At 46.1% G+C, this 14,279-nt stretch overlaps 1 protein-coding gene across 6 annotated transcripts in view; it reads left to right on the top strand.

Moving 5' to 3' along the window:
• The window catches only part of LOC124008521 (unconventional myosin-XVIIIa-like), a 123,473-nt gene extending 110,383 nt beyond the window's left edge, over positions 1 to 13,090 (top strand). For all 6 annotated transcript variants that reach the window (XM_046319896.1, XM_046319888.1, XM_046319870.1 and 3 more), the window contains 3 exons: positions 599 to 721; positions 1,457 to 2,930; positions 10,567 to 13,090. In XM_046319896.1, the coding sequence (XP_046175852.1) occupies positions 599 to 721; positions 1,457 to 2,915 (1,582 nt within the window). In that variant the 3' untranslated portion in view covers positions 2,916 to 2,930; positions 10,567 to 13,090. The remainder of the gene's footprint in view (positions 1 to 598; positions 722 to 1,456; positions 2,931 to 10,566) is intronic.
• The last annotated feature ends 1,189 nt before the right edge of the window (positions 13,091 to 14,279 follow it).

Genomic DNA, 14,279 nt, shown 5'->3' with positions numbered 1-14,279 from the left:
GCTCGACCGCCCCCATCATAAGTGATTATACATTTAACAGGGGAAGAGAAAGCACTCAGGACTATACACATTCATATTTATGGATGCACCAATATCTAATATCATTTTTTTTTTCTCTCTTTCAAACGAGGCTTCTTGGTTTTTCATCAAACTTACTTTGGCCAACTTTAGCTTTGTGGCTGATATTTTTTTGTATCAATATTCAGGAAGTAGCAGAGTCCAACACTAGATTTTGACTGGTAAACTAGTTTGCGGCTGGGTGCAAAATTCTAGGTCTGTCATTGCTCTACGTTAACAGACTGCTGTTGTCTCCCTAAACCTTGTTGTGACTGTCTGCCTTTGCATTGCTCAATCCCAGGTTACTGTCACAATGAACGGAATACAGATGCTGTCTGACTAACTAAATCAGAAAGCTGTTATCTTTATGACATTCAAAACATAGGATTTGTCTGTGTTGTACTTCCTGTCCAAACCAACAGGTTTCCTCTATGGTGGATCCTCGCTAACCCTCCCAGATGACTCTTTTTAAACAGCTCTGCCTCCTGCCAACACCAACAGCAACATAACAACACTGTTTGCTCTCCTGTCTTCCTCACAGTGGTGACGAGTCGGACACGGACTCAGAGGTGGAGGACCGTGTGGACGGGGTCAAGTCCTGGCTGTCCAAGAATAAGGGCTCCACCAAGACTCTGTCAGACGAGGGCAGTCTGAAGAACTCCAGGTCAGTCTTGTCTTGACTTGTCTGTCTATCAGCCTCCTCAGTCGACTGCCTCCTCATTATGTTATCATCCCCCTTCCTTCTGGCTGGGCCCTGATAAAGCAGTGATGGCTTCCTCAATCCCATCCCATTTCTATATGAGTTTACCCTGCTGAGAGCTAAAGAGCCCAGGATTAGCTGAGGCAGGGTGGAATGGAAGGGTGAGTATTTCATGAGATTAGGTGTCATTTCTCTCTGCCTTCCTGTCATCCCTCTAATGACAGCAGCCGGCACAGCAGAGGGAAGAGGGATACGGGTGCTGTGCTGCCTGTCAGATTTATTGAAGTGGCCCAAGGCCAGCTGGCAAACCTGCTAAATGGCCCCTCTCTCTGCTCTGCCTGAGATGAATGCATTTCCTCCCCCCTTGCAGACAGCACAGGATAGCCCCAAATATATACCTGCTCTTTTTGACAAGCTTTAGCAGATCGACTCACAACTTAACTTTCCTTATTACACTCACTTCAGAGGACAAAGTGTCATCAGGAACTTCAGTTAGATGCTGCTGGAATATTTGGTGAATGTTGACAAGCATTCTACACTTCAGGGATTCAATCATATGTATTTCATCCTTCTGAACTTTTAATTTCATAATTTCATTGTCTGTAAATTCTCATATTTTCTCTCTCTATGTTTCTCTGTCTCTGTTGATTGTTTCCATGGTGTTCTTGTTCCTACACCCTCCTCTTCATGGCATCTCAGATATGCAGTGAATGTAGATGCCAAGGAAGGCAAAGAGGTTAAGGAGATTACAGAAGGTAGCAAGGAAGGCAAAGAAGTAGACAGCAGATCGGTGTCTGTGATGAGTTCCCTTAGCTACAGGAAGCGTTCCAACCTGAAAGACTCCATTGGAGGCCAGGGGGACGAGAGCTCCCTCTTCAGTACGCTAAAAGAACAGTCCGACACCCCGGACCGCTCCTCCCTACGCAAGGCCAAGTCTAAGTCTACAGACCAGGATGACAGGAAGAAGTCACAAGATGATGATGACCGTGGTTCGGTCATCTCCCAGGCCTACTCTGAGGCCACCAGCAGGGCCAGGAAGGGTCTGGAGCGCCGCTGGGCCCCACACAGCCCTGACTTTGACAAGGACTCCATGGTGTCCTCCCTGGCCCCGAGCAGGTCCAGCCGTAGAGCCATGCCAAACATGGATGATGACAATATGTCCACCATTAGCAGCATCACCAGTGTTAGTCGTACCAGCCCTCGTGGCCTGCGGCGTAGCACCTCCTGGAAGGATGATGGGCGTAGCGATTCATACGGGACCTCGGTCAGCCCCAGCATGAGCAGGCGCACTGGGGGTCGCAGCCCCGGCAGCGTGAGCAAGGCTGACTCCCGTATATCTGTGGCCCGCAGCAGCCGACTCAGTGAGTTCGGCCTGCGCATGGACGACGATGATGATGCTCTGAGCATGGCCTTCAGTCAGGGAACCTCTGCCTACAGCCCCCACTCCCAAGGCCGCAGCTTCTCCACCCCGGCCCAGCCTCGCTCCTCTAACGACAACCCCCCAGACATCTCTGACATTAAGGCTGTCACCCACCGCAACTACCTTGACCCTGACCTGGAGAAGGCTATCAACGAGGTCCTCAGCTTCAAGCCCATCAAGTTCAAACGCAGCAAACTGGACGAGTCTGACGACGAGGAAGAGAATGAGGTAAATAAAGATGAGGATGACCGGAACAGTGTGAAGGGGGATGACGAGGGTCTGGGCCGTAGTGCATCCAGCGTGCGTCGCTCAGCGTCTGGCTCGGCAGTGGACTACAGCACCAGGTCCTCCAGCAGCTTCAGCTCCCACAGCACCAGCAGCTCCAGCTCCCGCAGAGGCAAGGCCAAGAAGAAGAGCTCCTCAGACAGCTCCTCAGACTCCGATGACCGCCACAGCAGGAAGAGCTCCAAGAAGAAGGGAAAGAAGTCCAGGAAGGGCTCCAGGAAGAAAGAGAGCGAGTCTGAATCTTCCTCTTCGGAGTCCTCCTCTTCCTCCAGCTCGGCCTCCACCGTCTCCTACCGCAGCTCCAACAGTGTGAAGAGAGGTCCAGCCCGCCCTGCCTCAGATGAGGAAGATGCCGCTGAACAGAGACCCCCAAGTAAGAAGGATGAGAAGAAAAAGAAGAAGAAGATGGACAGCATGGTGATGAAATATCTCTACAAGCCTGATAGTGACTAAAGCCCCTGGCCAGCAGTAGGTGATGCCTGGGAATGGAGTGAAAGCACGGTGTGACTAACCAAGCATGTTGACGTTATAGTATAGAACAAGAAGGCTGTTAAAGCTCCCAATTCACCACTTTATTGACAAGGTTTCCAACCGAAATGGATTTTCGTCAGGTCAAACACACCGAGTGTTCACATCCCAAAACATCCACATTTCACCTCACATGACCATTGCGGACATGACACATGGTGGGTGCAACAAACATTTGTATATCTCTAATAATGAAATAACAATGAGATGGGTGCATGGAATGGTTCCAGAACATAATAAATATTGTCACAACATTCGCTCTGAGATACATTGGCATGGAACATGTCATGACTCCCAGGTGGAGCCGAGATACTGATAATCTATTGTTGAGAAGAGAATTGTATTGGATTCACTGTTTGTGTACCATGTCTCCTAGAGGTCTGAATCAAGAGTTTGATGTCAGACCATTTCTTGCCTGAGTATGTCACTTAACTTTGATTTGTCTTGCCTTCCAGGTTACCCACTTCGTCATTTTGTAAATATTTATTAAGAGCACTCGGTGTGTTTGACCTGACGAAGATCCCATTTCGGATGGAACCTTGTCAATCAAGTGGTGTTCTATACTATTATTCTTTATTAGCCCAGCACCTATGTTTTTTTTAAGGATGTGTGTATCGCCACAAACTTATTTTATCGCATTATTACCATCAACACGTGTGTCTGATTTCTTTACTTACTTATTCATTTGACATAAACTCAAGTTTATGCCATAAGTGTTCCTCCACTCGATGTGTATCCGGGTTGATGTGAAAAACCACAACGCCTTTCTTTCTGAATTGTAGTGATGACTCATGACCATTGCTAGATGAAACATGCGTTGTGGCGCCAGGTTCCCGTCCCTGAGCAAATAAAACAGGACACATAATTGTCTCTGCATGTTAACCCTTCACACTCGTGGGCGTTGGCCTCTATAGATGAGGCGAAATTGAGATACTTCTTACAGAAGAAAATATGAAAAGCATATGAATGAAATTGTAACGTTTGAAAGGAACTGTTGAAAGAGGAAATGATCAGACCAAAGTTGAGGACACAACAGTTCATCTGACACAAGACTGAATCCAAATATTACACTGTTGATTTCATGGTTTACATTGACTGTACTTTTCTGGTGCATTTGTTGGTAAAGAAATCTGAAGATATAGTCTAGATACATTATGAACATGATAAGAATATTCCTGGAAAATGTGAGGTAGATGCGACATAAGACAAAAAACAAAGACAAGGGTTTGAGAGGACTATCTGGTCTCTCCAAAGTGTGGACAGTTCCTAAGCAATTTCAATGCACTTTTGTGACTCAAAAAAAGAGTCTTCAACCATAAGGTGTTTTTTGAGCTCTCCTAGCTGTGCCGTTGAGGAACTAGGGCAAGCACACTTGTAGTTGTTTTGTTTGGAACACAACCCTGCATCCCGCAATTACACAGTTACTGTTGTTTACGCAAACCAAAAATCACAATCTAGGTCAGGTGGGCAGTTTTTGAAAGTCTGTTCTATTGCCAAAATGACTAGGTAAGTTATAAAATATGAGATTAGAGGTAGGCTTTCACAGTGCAATTCAGGCAAACCGATGATAGTGGGTGGGCTGCTGCAAATGTTCTTCACAATAGACAAACGGGCTCTTTCTGTTCAGAACAACCCAGGGTTATGATGCCATGTCATCTTGTAACTGTACATCAAACATAGTGATCAGAAATGTTGACACTGCGTATGACTTGAGCTTTCGGATGTGGAAATGTGAAGTGCACGTTTGGATTCACCAGTGTTGCGCTTGCTTTTATGACATCAAAGCGGTATTCATTATAATCCACAACTTCTCATCTTACAAAACACATAACCATCTTAATTTATAGCATTTCCCGCACTCCCGACAACAAAACATGTGCCCCCCAAAAAGTTGCCAAATTTGCAGGAGGGATGGGGAAAACATATTTTTGCGCGAGGTGCTCAAGTTTAAAATGGCTGTCATGCGAAGAGCCAGAGCTTCGACGTCAGGTACAGTATAGCATGTCACTGTATGGCCACTGCGTTCCAATTTAGCCGTTTATCTGTGCCTAAATCTTCCATTTTCAACCCGTATACGGGTACGAGTGCCAAGGGACAATAGAGATTTCTTCCCTAAACATGGTGCTTGGTGATGGTGAGGAAGCTAACTGCATGTTGGTGCACATATTAATAGACAACCATCCATCAAGCATGGCCACTTTAAATGTGCTCCCTCCGGGCCTCAACAAGACATAACTGTAGACCTGGTTGAACATGAACACTGATTACGGCATTCGCATATTTCCACCATGTATTTAATATGCTGGATTGAGGGGAACCGTTTACATACGGTAGGTCCGTTACTTCAACAGCATGACAATAATAATAGAAACAAGTGGGCAGAGTCACTTGGTCTGAAGAGGTGGTGTTGCTCAGCTTTCCTGCAGAGTCTGCGTGCCACACTACATGGCCAAAAGTAGATGGACACCCCTTCAAACGAGTGGATTTGGCTACTGGTGTATAAAATCGAGCACACAGCCATCCAATCTATATAGACAAACATTGGCAGTAGAATGGCCCGTACAGAGGAGTCCAGTGACTTTCAACATGGCACCGTCATAGGATGCCACCTTTCCAACAAGTCAGATCCTGAAATGTCTGCCCCTGCTAGAGCTGCCCCCCGTCAACTGTAAGTGCTGTTATTGTGAAGCGAAATTGTCAATGCATCCCAATGCCCCCGTGCGCAAAGCAAGGTCCACACAGAAATGGTTTGTCGAGATCATTGTGGCCTGCACAGAGCTCTAACCTGAACCCACATTTACATTACATTTAAGTCATTTAGCAGACGCTCTTATCCAGAGCGACTTACAAATTGGTGCATTCACCTTATGACATCCAGTGGGACAGTCACTTAACAATAGTGCATCTAAAACTTAGGGGGGGTGGGGTGAGAGGGATTACTTAACCTATCCTAGGTATTCCTTAAAGAGGTGAGGTTTCAGGTGTCTCCGGAAGGTGGTGATTGACTCCGCTGTCCTGGCGTCGTGAGGGAGTTTGTTCCACCATTGGGGGGGCCAGGGCAGCGAACAGTTTTGACTGGGCTGAGCGGGAGCTGTACTTCCTCAGTGGTAGGGAGGCGAGCAGGCCAGAGGTGGATGAACGCAGTGCCCTTGTTTGGGTGTAGGGCCTGATCAGAGCCTGGAGGTACTGAGGTGCCGTTCCCCTCACAGCTCCGTAGGCAAGCACCATGGTCTTGTAGCGGATGCGAGCTTCAACTGGAAGCCAGTGGAGAGAACGGAGGAGCGGGGTGACGTGAGAGAACTTGGGAAGGTTGAACACCAGACGGGCTGCGGCGTTCTGGATGAGTTGAAGGGGTTTAATGGCACAGGCAGGGAGCCCAGCCAACAGCGAGTTGCAGTAATCCAGACGGGAGATGACAAGTGCCTGGATTAGGACCTGCGCCGCTTCCTGTGTGAGGCAGGGTCGTACTCTGCGGATGTTGTAGAGCATGAACCTACAGGAACGGGCCACCGCCTTGATGTTAGTAGAGAACGACAGGGTGTTGTCCAGGATCACGCCAAGGTTCTTGGCGCTCTGGGAGGAGGACACAATGGAGTTGTCGACCGTGATGGCGAGATCATGGAACGGGCAGTCCTTCCCCGGGAGGAAGAGCAGCTCCGTCTTGCCGAGGTTCAGCTTGAGGTGGTGATCCGTCATCCACACTGATATGTCTGCCAGACATGCAGAGATGCGATTCGCCACCTGGTCATCAGAAGGGGGAAAGGAGAAGATTAATTGTGTGTCGTCTGCATAGCAATGATAAGAGAGACCATGTGAGGTTATGACAGAGCCAAGTGACTTGGTGTATAGCGAGAATAGGAGAGGGCCAAGAACAGAGCCCTGGGGGACACCAGTGGTGAGAGCGCGTGGTGAGGAGACAGATTCTCGCCACGCCACCTGGTAGGAGCGACCTGTCAGGTAGGACGCAATCCAAGCGTGGGCCGCGCCGGAGATGCCCAACTCGGAGAGGGTGGAGAGGAGGATCTGATGGTTCACAGTATCGAAGGCAGCCGATAGATCTAGAAGGATGAGAGCAGAGGAGAGAGAGTTAGCTTTAGCAGTGCGGAGCGCCTCCGTGATACAGAGGAGAGCAGTCTCAGTTGAATGACTAGTCTTGAAACCTGACTGATTTGGATCAAGAAGGTCATTCAGAGAGAGATAGCGGGAGAGCTGGCCAAGGACGGCACGTTCAAGAGTTTTGGAGAGAAAAGAAAGAAGGGATACTGGTCTGTAATTGTTGACATCGGAGGGATCGAGTGTAGGTTTTTTCAGAAGGGGTGCAACTCTCGCTCTCTTGAAGACGGAAGGGACGTAGCCAACGGTCAGGGATGAGTTGATGAGCGAGGTGAGGTAAGGGAGAAGGTCTCCGGAAATGGTCTGGAGAAGAGAGGAGGGGATAGGGTCAAGCGGGCAGGTTGTTGGGCGGCCGGCCGTCACAAGACGCGAGATTTCATCTGGGAGAGAGGGAGAAAGAGGTCAGAGCACAGGGTAGGGCAGTGTGAGCAGAACCAGCGGTGTCGTTTGACTTAGCAAACGAGGATCGGATGTCGTCGACCTTCTTTTCAAAATGGTTGACGAAGTCATCTGCAGAGAGGGAGGAGGGGGGGGGGGCGGAGGATTCAGGAGGGAGGAAAAGGTGGCAAAGAGCTTCCTAGGGTTAGAGGCAGATGCTTGGAATTTAGCGTGGTAGAAAGTGGCTTTAGCAGCAGAGACAGAGGAGGAAAATGTAGAGAGGAGGGAGTGAAAGGATGCCAGGTCCGCAGGGAGGCGAGTTTTCCTCCATTTCCGCTCGGCTGCCCGGAGCCCTGTTCTGTGAGCTCGCAATGAGTCGTCGAGCCACGGGGCGGGAGGGGAGGACCGAGCCGGCCTGGAGGATAGGGGACATAGAGAGTCAAAGGATGCAGAAAGGGAGGAGAGGAGGGTTGAGGAGGCAGAATCAGGAGATAGGTGGGAGAAGGTTTGAGCGGAGGGAAGAGATGATAGGATGGAAGAGGAGAGAGTAGCGGGGGAGAGAGAGCGAAGGTTGGGACGGCGCGATACCATCCGAGTAGGGGCAGTGTGGGAGGTGTTGGATGAGAGCGAGAGGGAAAAGGATACAAGGCAGTGGTCGGAGACTTGGAGGGAGTTGCAGTGAGGTTAGTGGAAGAACAGCATCTAGTAAAGATGAGGTCGAGCGTATTGCCTGCCTTGTGAGTAGGGGGAAGGTGAGAGGGTGAGGTCAAAGAGGAGAGGAGTGGAAAGAAGGAGGCAGAGAGGAAAGAGTCAAAGGTAGACATGGGGAGGTTAAAGTCGCCCAGATCTGTGAGAGGTGAGCCGTCCTCAGGAAAGGAGCTTATCAAGGCATCAAGCTCATTGATGAACTCTCCGAGGGAACCTGGAGGGCGATAAATGATAAGGATGTTAAGCTTGAAAGGGCTAGTAACTGTGACAGCATGGAATTCAAAGGAGGCGATAGACAGATGGGTAAGGGGAGAAAGAGAGAATGACCACTTGGGAGAGATGAGGATCCCGGTGCCACCACCCCGCTGACCAGACGCTCTCGGGGTGTGCGAGAACACGTGGGCGGACGAAGAGAGCAGTAGGAGTAGCAGTGTTGTCTGTGGTGATCCATGTTTCCGTCAGTGCCAAGAAGTCGAGGGACTGGAGGGAGGCATAGGCTGAGATGAACTCTGCCTTGTTGACCGCAGATTGGCAGTTCCAGAGGCTACCGGAGACCTGGAACTCCACGTGGGTCGTGCGCGCTGGGACCACCAGAGTAGGGTGGCCGCGGCCACGCGGTGTGGAGCGTTTGTATGGTCTGTGCAGAGAGGAGAGAACAGGGATAAACAGACACATAGTTGACAGGCTACAGAAGAGGCTACGCTAATGCAAAGGAGATTGGAATGACAAGTGGACTACACGTCTCGAATGTTCAGAAAGTTAAGCTACATAGCAAGAATCTTATTGACTAAAATGATTAAAATGATACAGTACTGCTGAAGTAGGCCAGCTGGCAGTGGGTGCGTTGTTGACACTACACTAATCAAGTCGTTCCGTTGAGTGTAATAGTTTCTGCAGTGTTGCTATTCGGGGGCTAGCAGGCTAGCTAGCAGTGTTGTTTACGTTACGTTGCGTTAAAAGAACGACAATAGATGGCTAGCGAACCTAGAAAATCGCTCTAGACTACACAATTATCTTTGATACAAAGACGGCTATGTAGCTAGCTAAGTAGCTAGCTACGATCAAACAAATCAAACCGTTGTACTGTAATGAAATGAAGTGAAAAAGTGATACAACCTGTGAATGCGACCGGGTAGTTGAGTTCTATACAGAAGACGTTGGCTAGCGTTGGCTAGCTGTTGGCTAGCTAGCAGAGTCACCTACGTTAAGGACGACAAATAGCTGGCTAGCTAACCTCGGTAAATTAAGATAATCACTCTAAGACTACACACTCTAAACCTAAACAACACAATTATCTTGGATACGATGATACGATGATACGAAGACAGCAAAGACAGCTATGTAGGTAGCTAACACTAAACTAATCAGTTGAGTGTAATAGTAATAGTTTCTCAGTGCAGCTAATCAGTGGACGTTAGCTAGCTGGCTAGTGAAGACTACGTTAGGACGGCGAAATACGATAATTACGCAATTATCTTTGATACAAAGACGGCTATGTAGCTAGCTGAGAAGAAATTGCTAAGATAAGACAAATCAAACCGTTGTGATATAATGAAATATAATGAAAAAGTTATACTACCCGTTGGAGCGACGTGCAGATGCGACCACTCGCTCCAACCGGAATTCCATCAACCCCATTGAACATCTAATGCCATTGTGGCTGAATTGAAGCAAGTCCCTGCAGCAATGTTCCAACATCTAGTGGAAAGCCTTCCCAAATGAGTAGAGGGGGACCAACTCCATATTAATGGCCATGATTTTGGAATGAGATGTTTGATGAGCAGGTGTCCACATACTTTTGGTCATGTAGTGTATAGTCACTGTACCACTGCTTTGTCCTTGTTTCATCAACCTCAAAGCTCTGTGTTAGCCCCCCGAAGGGTAATGAAAGCGTAAACCAGAATGCTAAACTGTCCTACCTTGGACCGTTTCTATTTTCAGCCTGTCCTTCCATCTCACCATATGGCGATTATGAAAGCTTCAAGATAAATGAATATAACACTGGACAAACCTGAGAAAAAAAACACAGGTCCACATTCTGACTTTGAAAACCTTTACTGTTTGTTGTGCATGAAACTAGTGTTGTGGATCTAGTAATGTTGCAGTGTTTTGGTTTGTTTGGCTATTGGCAGCCATGCATGATCTTTGCTCCAGCATTGATTGTTACTTTGAAAGGGGTAATGTGCTGCGTTTCTATTCAAGCAGCTTATACTGCTGACCATGGCCCTGAGCCACGGAGGAAGATGGAGTCAGTAGGTTTGATATGTGACCTGTGACCTCTGCAAATCTCAAGCACCATATTGTTTGCAGGCAGGGTTCAATTCAGCAGCCTTTCTCCTATATAAAAAGCTCTCTCTTCTCCTCTCTCCTCCCACAGCCCTCCTCTGTACCGGAGACACCTCAGTGAAGAGGACAAAGAGGAGAGGCGTTCGAGCAGACACTCCCTGAAGGAAAGTGACAGTGATAGCAAGCTGGCAGAGTCCACAGCGTAACAGAGACGGTCACATCTCTCACTACCACCACCATCCTACACGAACACACCTGAGACAGATATAATGCTTTATTTAGTCAAAATACACCTCCCCATACCATCCTCATTTGAACATCGGTGAGCAATGCTAGCTAGAACCAGATGCAAGAACAGGGGAAGGTCAGAATGCACATACTGTGGAACTCACCGTGGTTCAATCTAAATGGAATGTGGCTACTAAATGGAATGTGGCTACCATTTTCTGTGGCTACTAAGAGCTTTGAAGAATTCTTTACAGGGTGATTTGGAAAAGGGAAATTCCATCATAGAATCTTACAGCATAGTGGCCACCTCAGCTCTGCAGCTTTGAATCAATATAAGTATAGAGCTTAGCACCAATGGCATATTTTAAGATATATCTGTAGAGCTTATTACCACTGGCTTATTTAAGAGAACTGCTTTTCATAGGCTAACTTATGCTCCTGCTGTCATCTGTTGTTTGAGGACTGGAGAGCTTGTGGTTTATTCAAATGACTGTAGCAGGATCGGTTTAAGTCTCCCTTACAATGTGACCTCTCACTGCAGGCCCATATGCCTGACAGTCCAGCTTATCCTCCTTAGCACTTAGAAATGCCATTGTCTCCTCTACATGTGTTCGGACTGTCTCTGGTCATGCGTTTCAAACAATATTTAGCCAATATCAGTAACTAGAAGAAAGACTTATCTTGTTTCGAGACTGTTTTGTTTTTCTATCAATGTTGGAAAGTATGGTTCTTATTGAACGGGAGGGGGAGCTGCTTTGAGGGAAAAGGATTGGATCTGCTACATTTGCATACAGTAGTTCATGCTGGAATGGTTTTTGGTCTTGCTCGTTTAAAGCCCTGCCATGCTTTTGTCTCCTCGTGTCATGTCTGTTGGTTTTCAAAGGGAATATATTTACTATCTGTTGTGACGGGAGGCTTTCTAGGGATCTTCATCTTTCAAGATACACATGCGCTGGATATAAAAAAGAATAATAATTAAATCTTCTTATTTTTTTGATAATTTTGGCCTAAGTGCTATAAGCCCACCTCCCTTATGGGGAAAAACATGTATGCGACAAAAGTTATAATGTATTCTGAACGAAAATATAAACGCAACATGTGAAGTGTTGGTATCATGATTTCATTAACTGAAATAAAATATCCCAGAATTTTACCAAATCCACAGAAAGCTTATCTCTCTCAAATCTTGAGATTTCTCCCATTTTTTTTTTTAGTGAGCATTTCTCCTCTGCCAAGAGAATCCATCCACCTGACAGATGTGGCATATCAAGAGGCCGATTAAACAGCATGATCATTACACAGGTGCACCTTGTGCTGCGCAATATAAATGGCTCTAAAATGTGCACAACACAAAGTTTTGAGGGAGTGTGCAATTGGCATGCTGACTGCTGGAGTATCCACCAGAACTGTTGTCAGAGAATTTAATTTCTCTACCATAAGCTGCCTCCAATGTTGTTTTAGAGAATTTGACAGTATGTCCAACAGACCACATGTAGCCTGGCCAGCCCAGGACCTCCACATCTGGCTTCTTCACCTGCTGGATCGTCTGAGACCAGCCACCCGGACAGCTAAGGAGTATTCCTGTCTGTAAAAAAAAAAACACTTTTGTGCAGAAAAAAAATCATTCTAATTTGCAGTGCCTTGCTCCCCAGTGGGTGAGCCAATCTCTCATAGGCCCAACCACGGCTGCGCCCCTGCCCAGTCATGTGAGGGACAACTTATTTCAATTGACTGATTTCCTTATATGAACGGTAACTCAGTAAAATCTTTGAAATTGTTTCATGTTGCGTTTTATATTTTTGTTCAGTATAAATCCTCTGAGATCCCTGGAAGAATTTGCTCATGTAGGATACACTATCTGTATTTGGCCTTACTGAGTGACAATGATATCCTTTAGATTAACGTGACCTTATTAATTTATTAATAATTATGCAAATGTTGTATCTCTATGTAGAATAGTGTGGTGAAGGGTGCTTGCGTATGTACACAAGTCTATATCTGTGTGTGTGTCCATGTTTCCGTTGCTTCTATCTGTTCATGTGTGTGGGACAGACTATTTGCATATATTTTCTTGTTTTCACACTTCTAGTTTTTTTAATGCATTAGGTACGAATATAATACGGAACACTGGACACTTTGTCAATGCTTCTGAGTTGGGATTTGTTAAAAATATGTATGTTGAATGTTTGTTTTCGCATCTGAATAGGCATTGTTGGCTTTCCAAAATATTAATATATAACATGTTTGAAATTGATTGTATATTCATCATAGCTTTTCAAACAGGTTTGTTTATTTTCATGATATTGAACAATTGACCACTTGTGATAGGAATGCTTTTTTTGGCATGAATTTGAATGTAAATAAATGCAGGGGTTTGTTTACAGTAACATTGTGTCTTATTGCATGGTGGAATGGTAATACGGTTATAGTTTGGAGCTGAATTAGTCATCATACGGAAAAGTTTGGATGGAAATAAGGCAAGTTATTTATTGAAAACAGCAGGAACATTTGACTGATGTGCTTGACTGAAGTGTTTTTCCTCATCTCCTCAAGTGCATCACTTGATCACACCATCCATCTTCCCCCTGTAGAGGAGAGGGAAAACAAACACAATTGAAATTAATAATTACAACCAGACACCAGACAAATGTATGAACACTGCTCACACTCACTACTATGCAACTAGATCATCTTACATTAAGCTATAAGGGCTCAATTAAATCAGATTTACGTCAGTGGCTGCTCACCCATTTGACAGCTCCAAAGCAGTTACACCTCCGACACCACCAAAACATTAGCTATGCGGGTGTCGGCTTTCGTCGGTTAACGATCTGATTGAATCTAGGCCTAAACGTGGTACATTTCCATCAACAAAAGCAATCAATAAGAAAGAGAGTTGACAATCAGGCATTGTGTTAGAGAAGTGAGGCTTACATAAGATGCTAAGTAACTAATGAGTATAGCGCAGTACATTTGTTGAGATTCAGACTAACTTTGATGTTCAAACGAATCCCCTGTTTAGTATCTAGAATCCCCCATCAACCCAATCTGGAATCCTCTATACCTCGAACCGTTCTGTGCTGCACCCTATGGAGGGGAGATGTCCCCATAATCTGACTAGTGTGAGTCTGAGTGGATGTGTGTCTGTCTTTACTTCAATCCTTTCCACTGAGTGGCAGATTAAATTCTCCTGGTTTCACCTCTTCGGCAGTAACGTTGTTACATAACCCGGTGGAGGGGGGTTGGGGGTCAGCCTAACAAAGGCAGGCAGCGCTTTTAGCTGAGCTCTTTAGTTGTTTACCAAATCATATTTTATTTGTCACATTCGCCAAATACAACAGGTTTAGAAATGCTTACAAGCCCTTAACCAACAATGCTTTAAGAAGTTAAGAAAAAAGTGTTAAGTAAAAAATTGAAAATAAAAGTAAATAAATAAACAGCAGCAGTAAAATAACAATAGCGAGGCTATATACAGGGGGTACCAGTACAGAGTCAATGAGTTAAAGTGACTATGCATAGATAATGAACAGAGAGTAGCAGCAGCGTAAAAGAAGGTTCTGGGTAACTCTTTGATTA

Source organism: Oncorhynchus gorbuscha, linkage group LG02 (assembly GCF_021184085.1).
Source record: "Oncorhynchus gorbuscha isolate QuinsamMale2020 ecotype Even-year linkage group LG02, OgorEven_v1.0, whole genome shotgun sequence".
NCBI lineage: Eukaryota > Metazoa > Chordata > Actinopteri > Salmoniformes > Salmonidae > Oncorhynchus > Oncorhynchus gorbuscha.
Note: the sequence above shows the minus strand (reverse complement) of the source record. Positions and strands in the feature narration are given on the sequence as shown.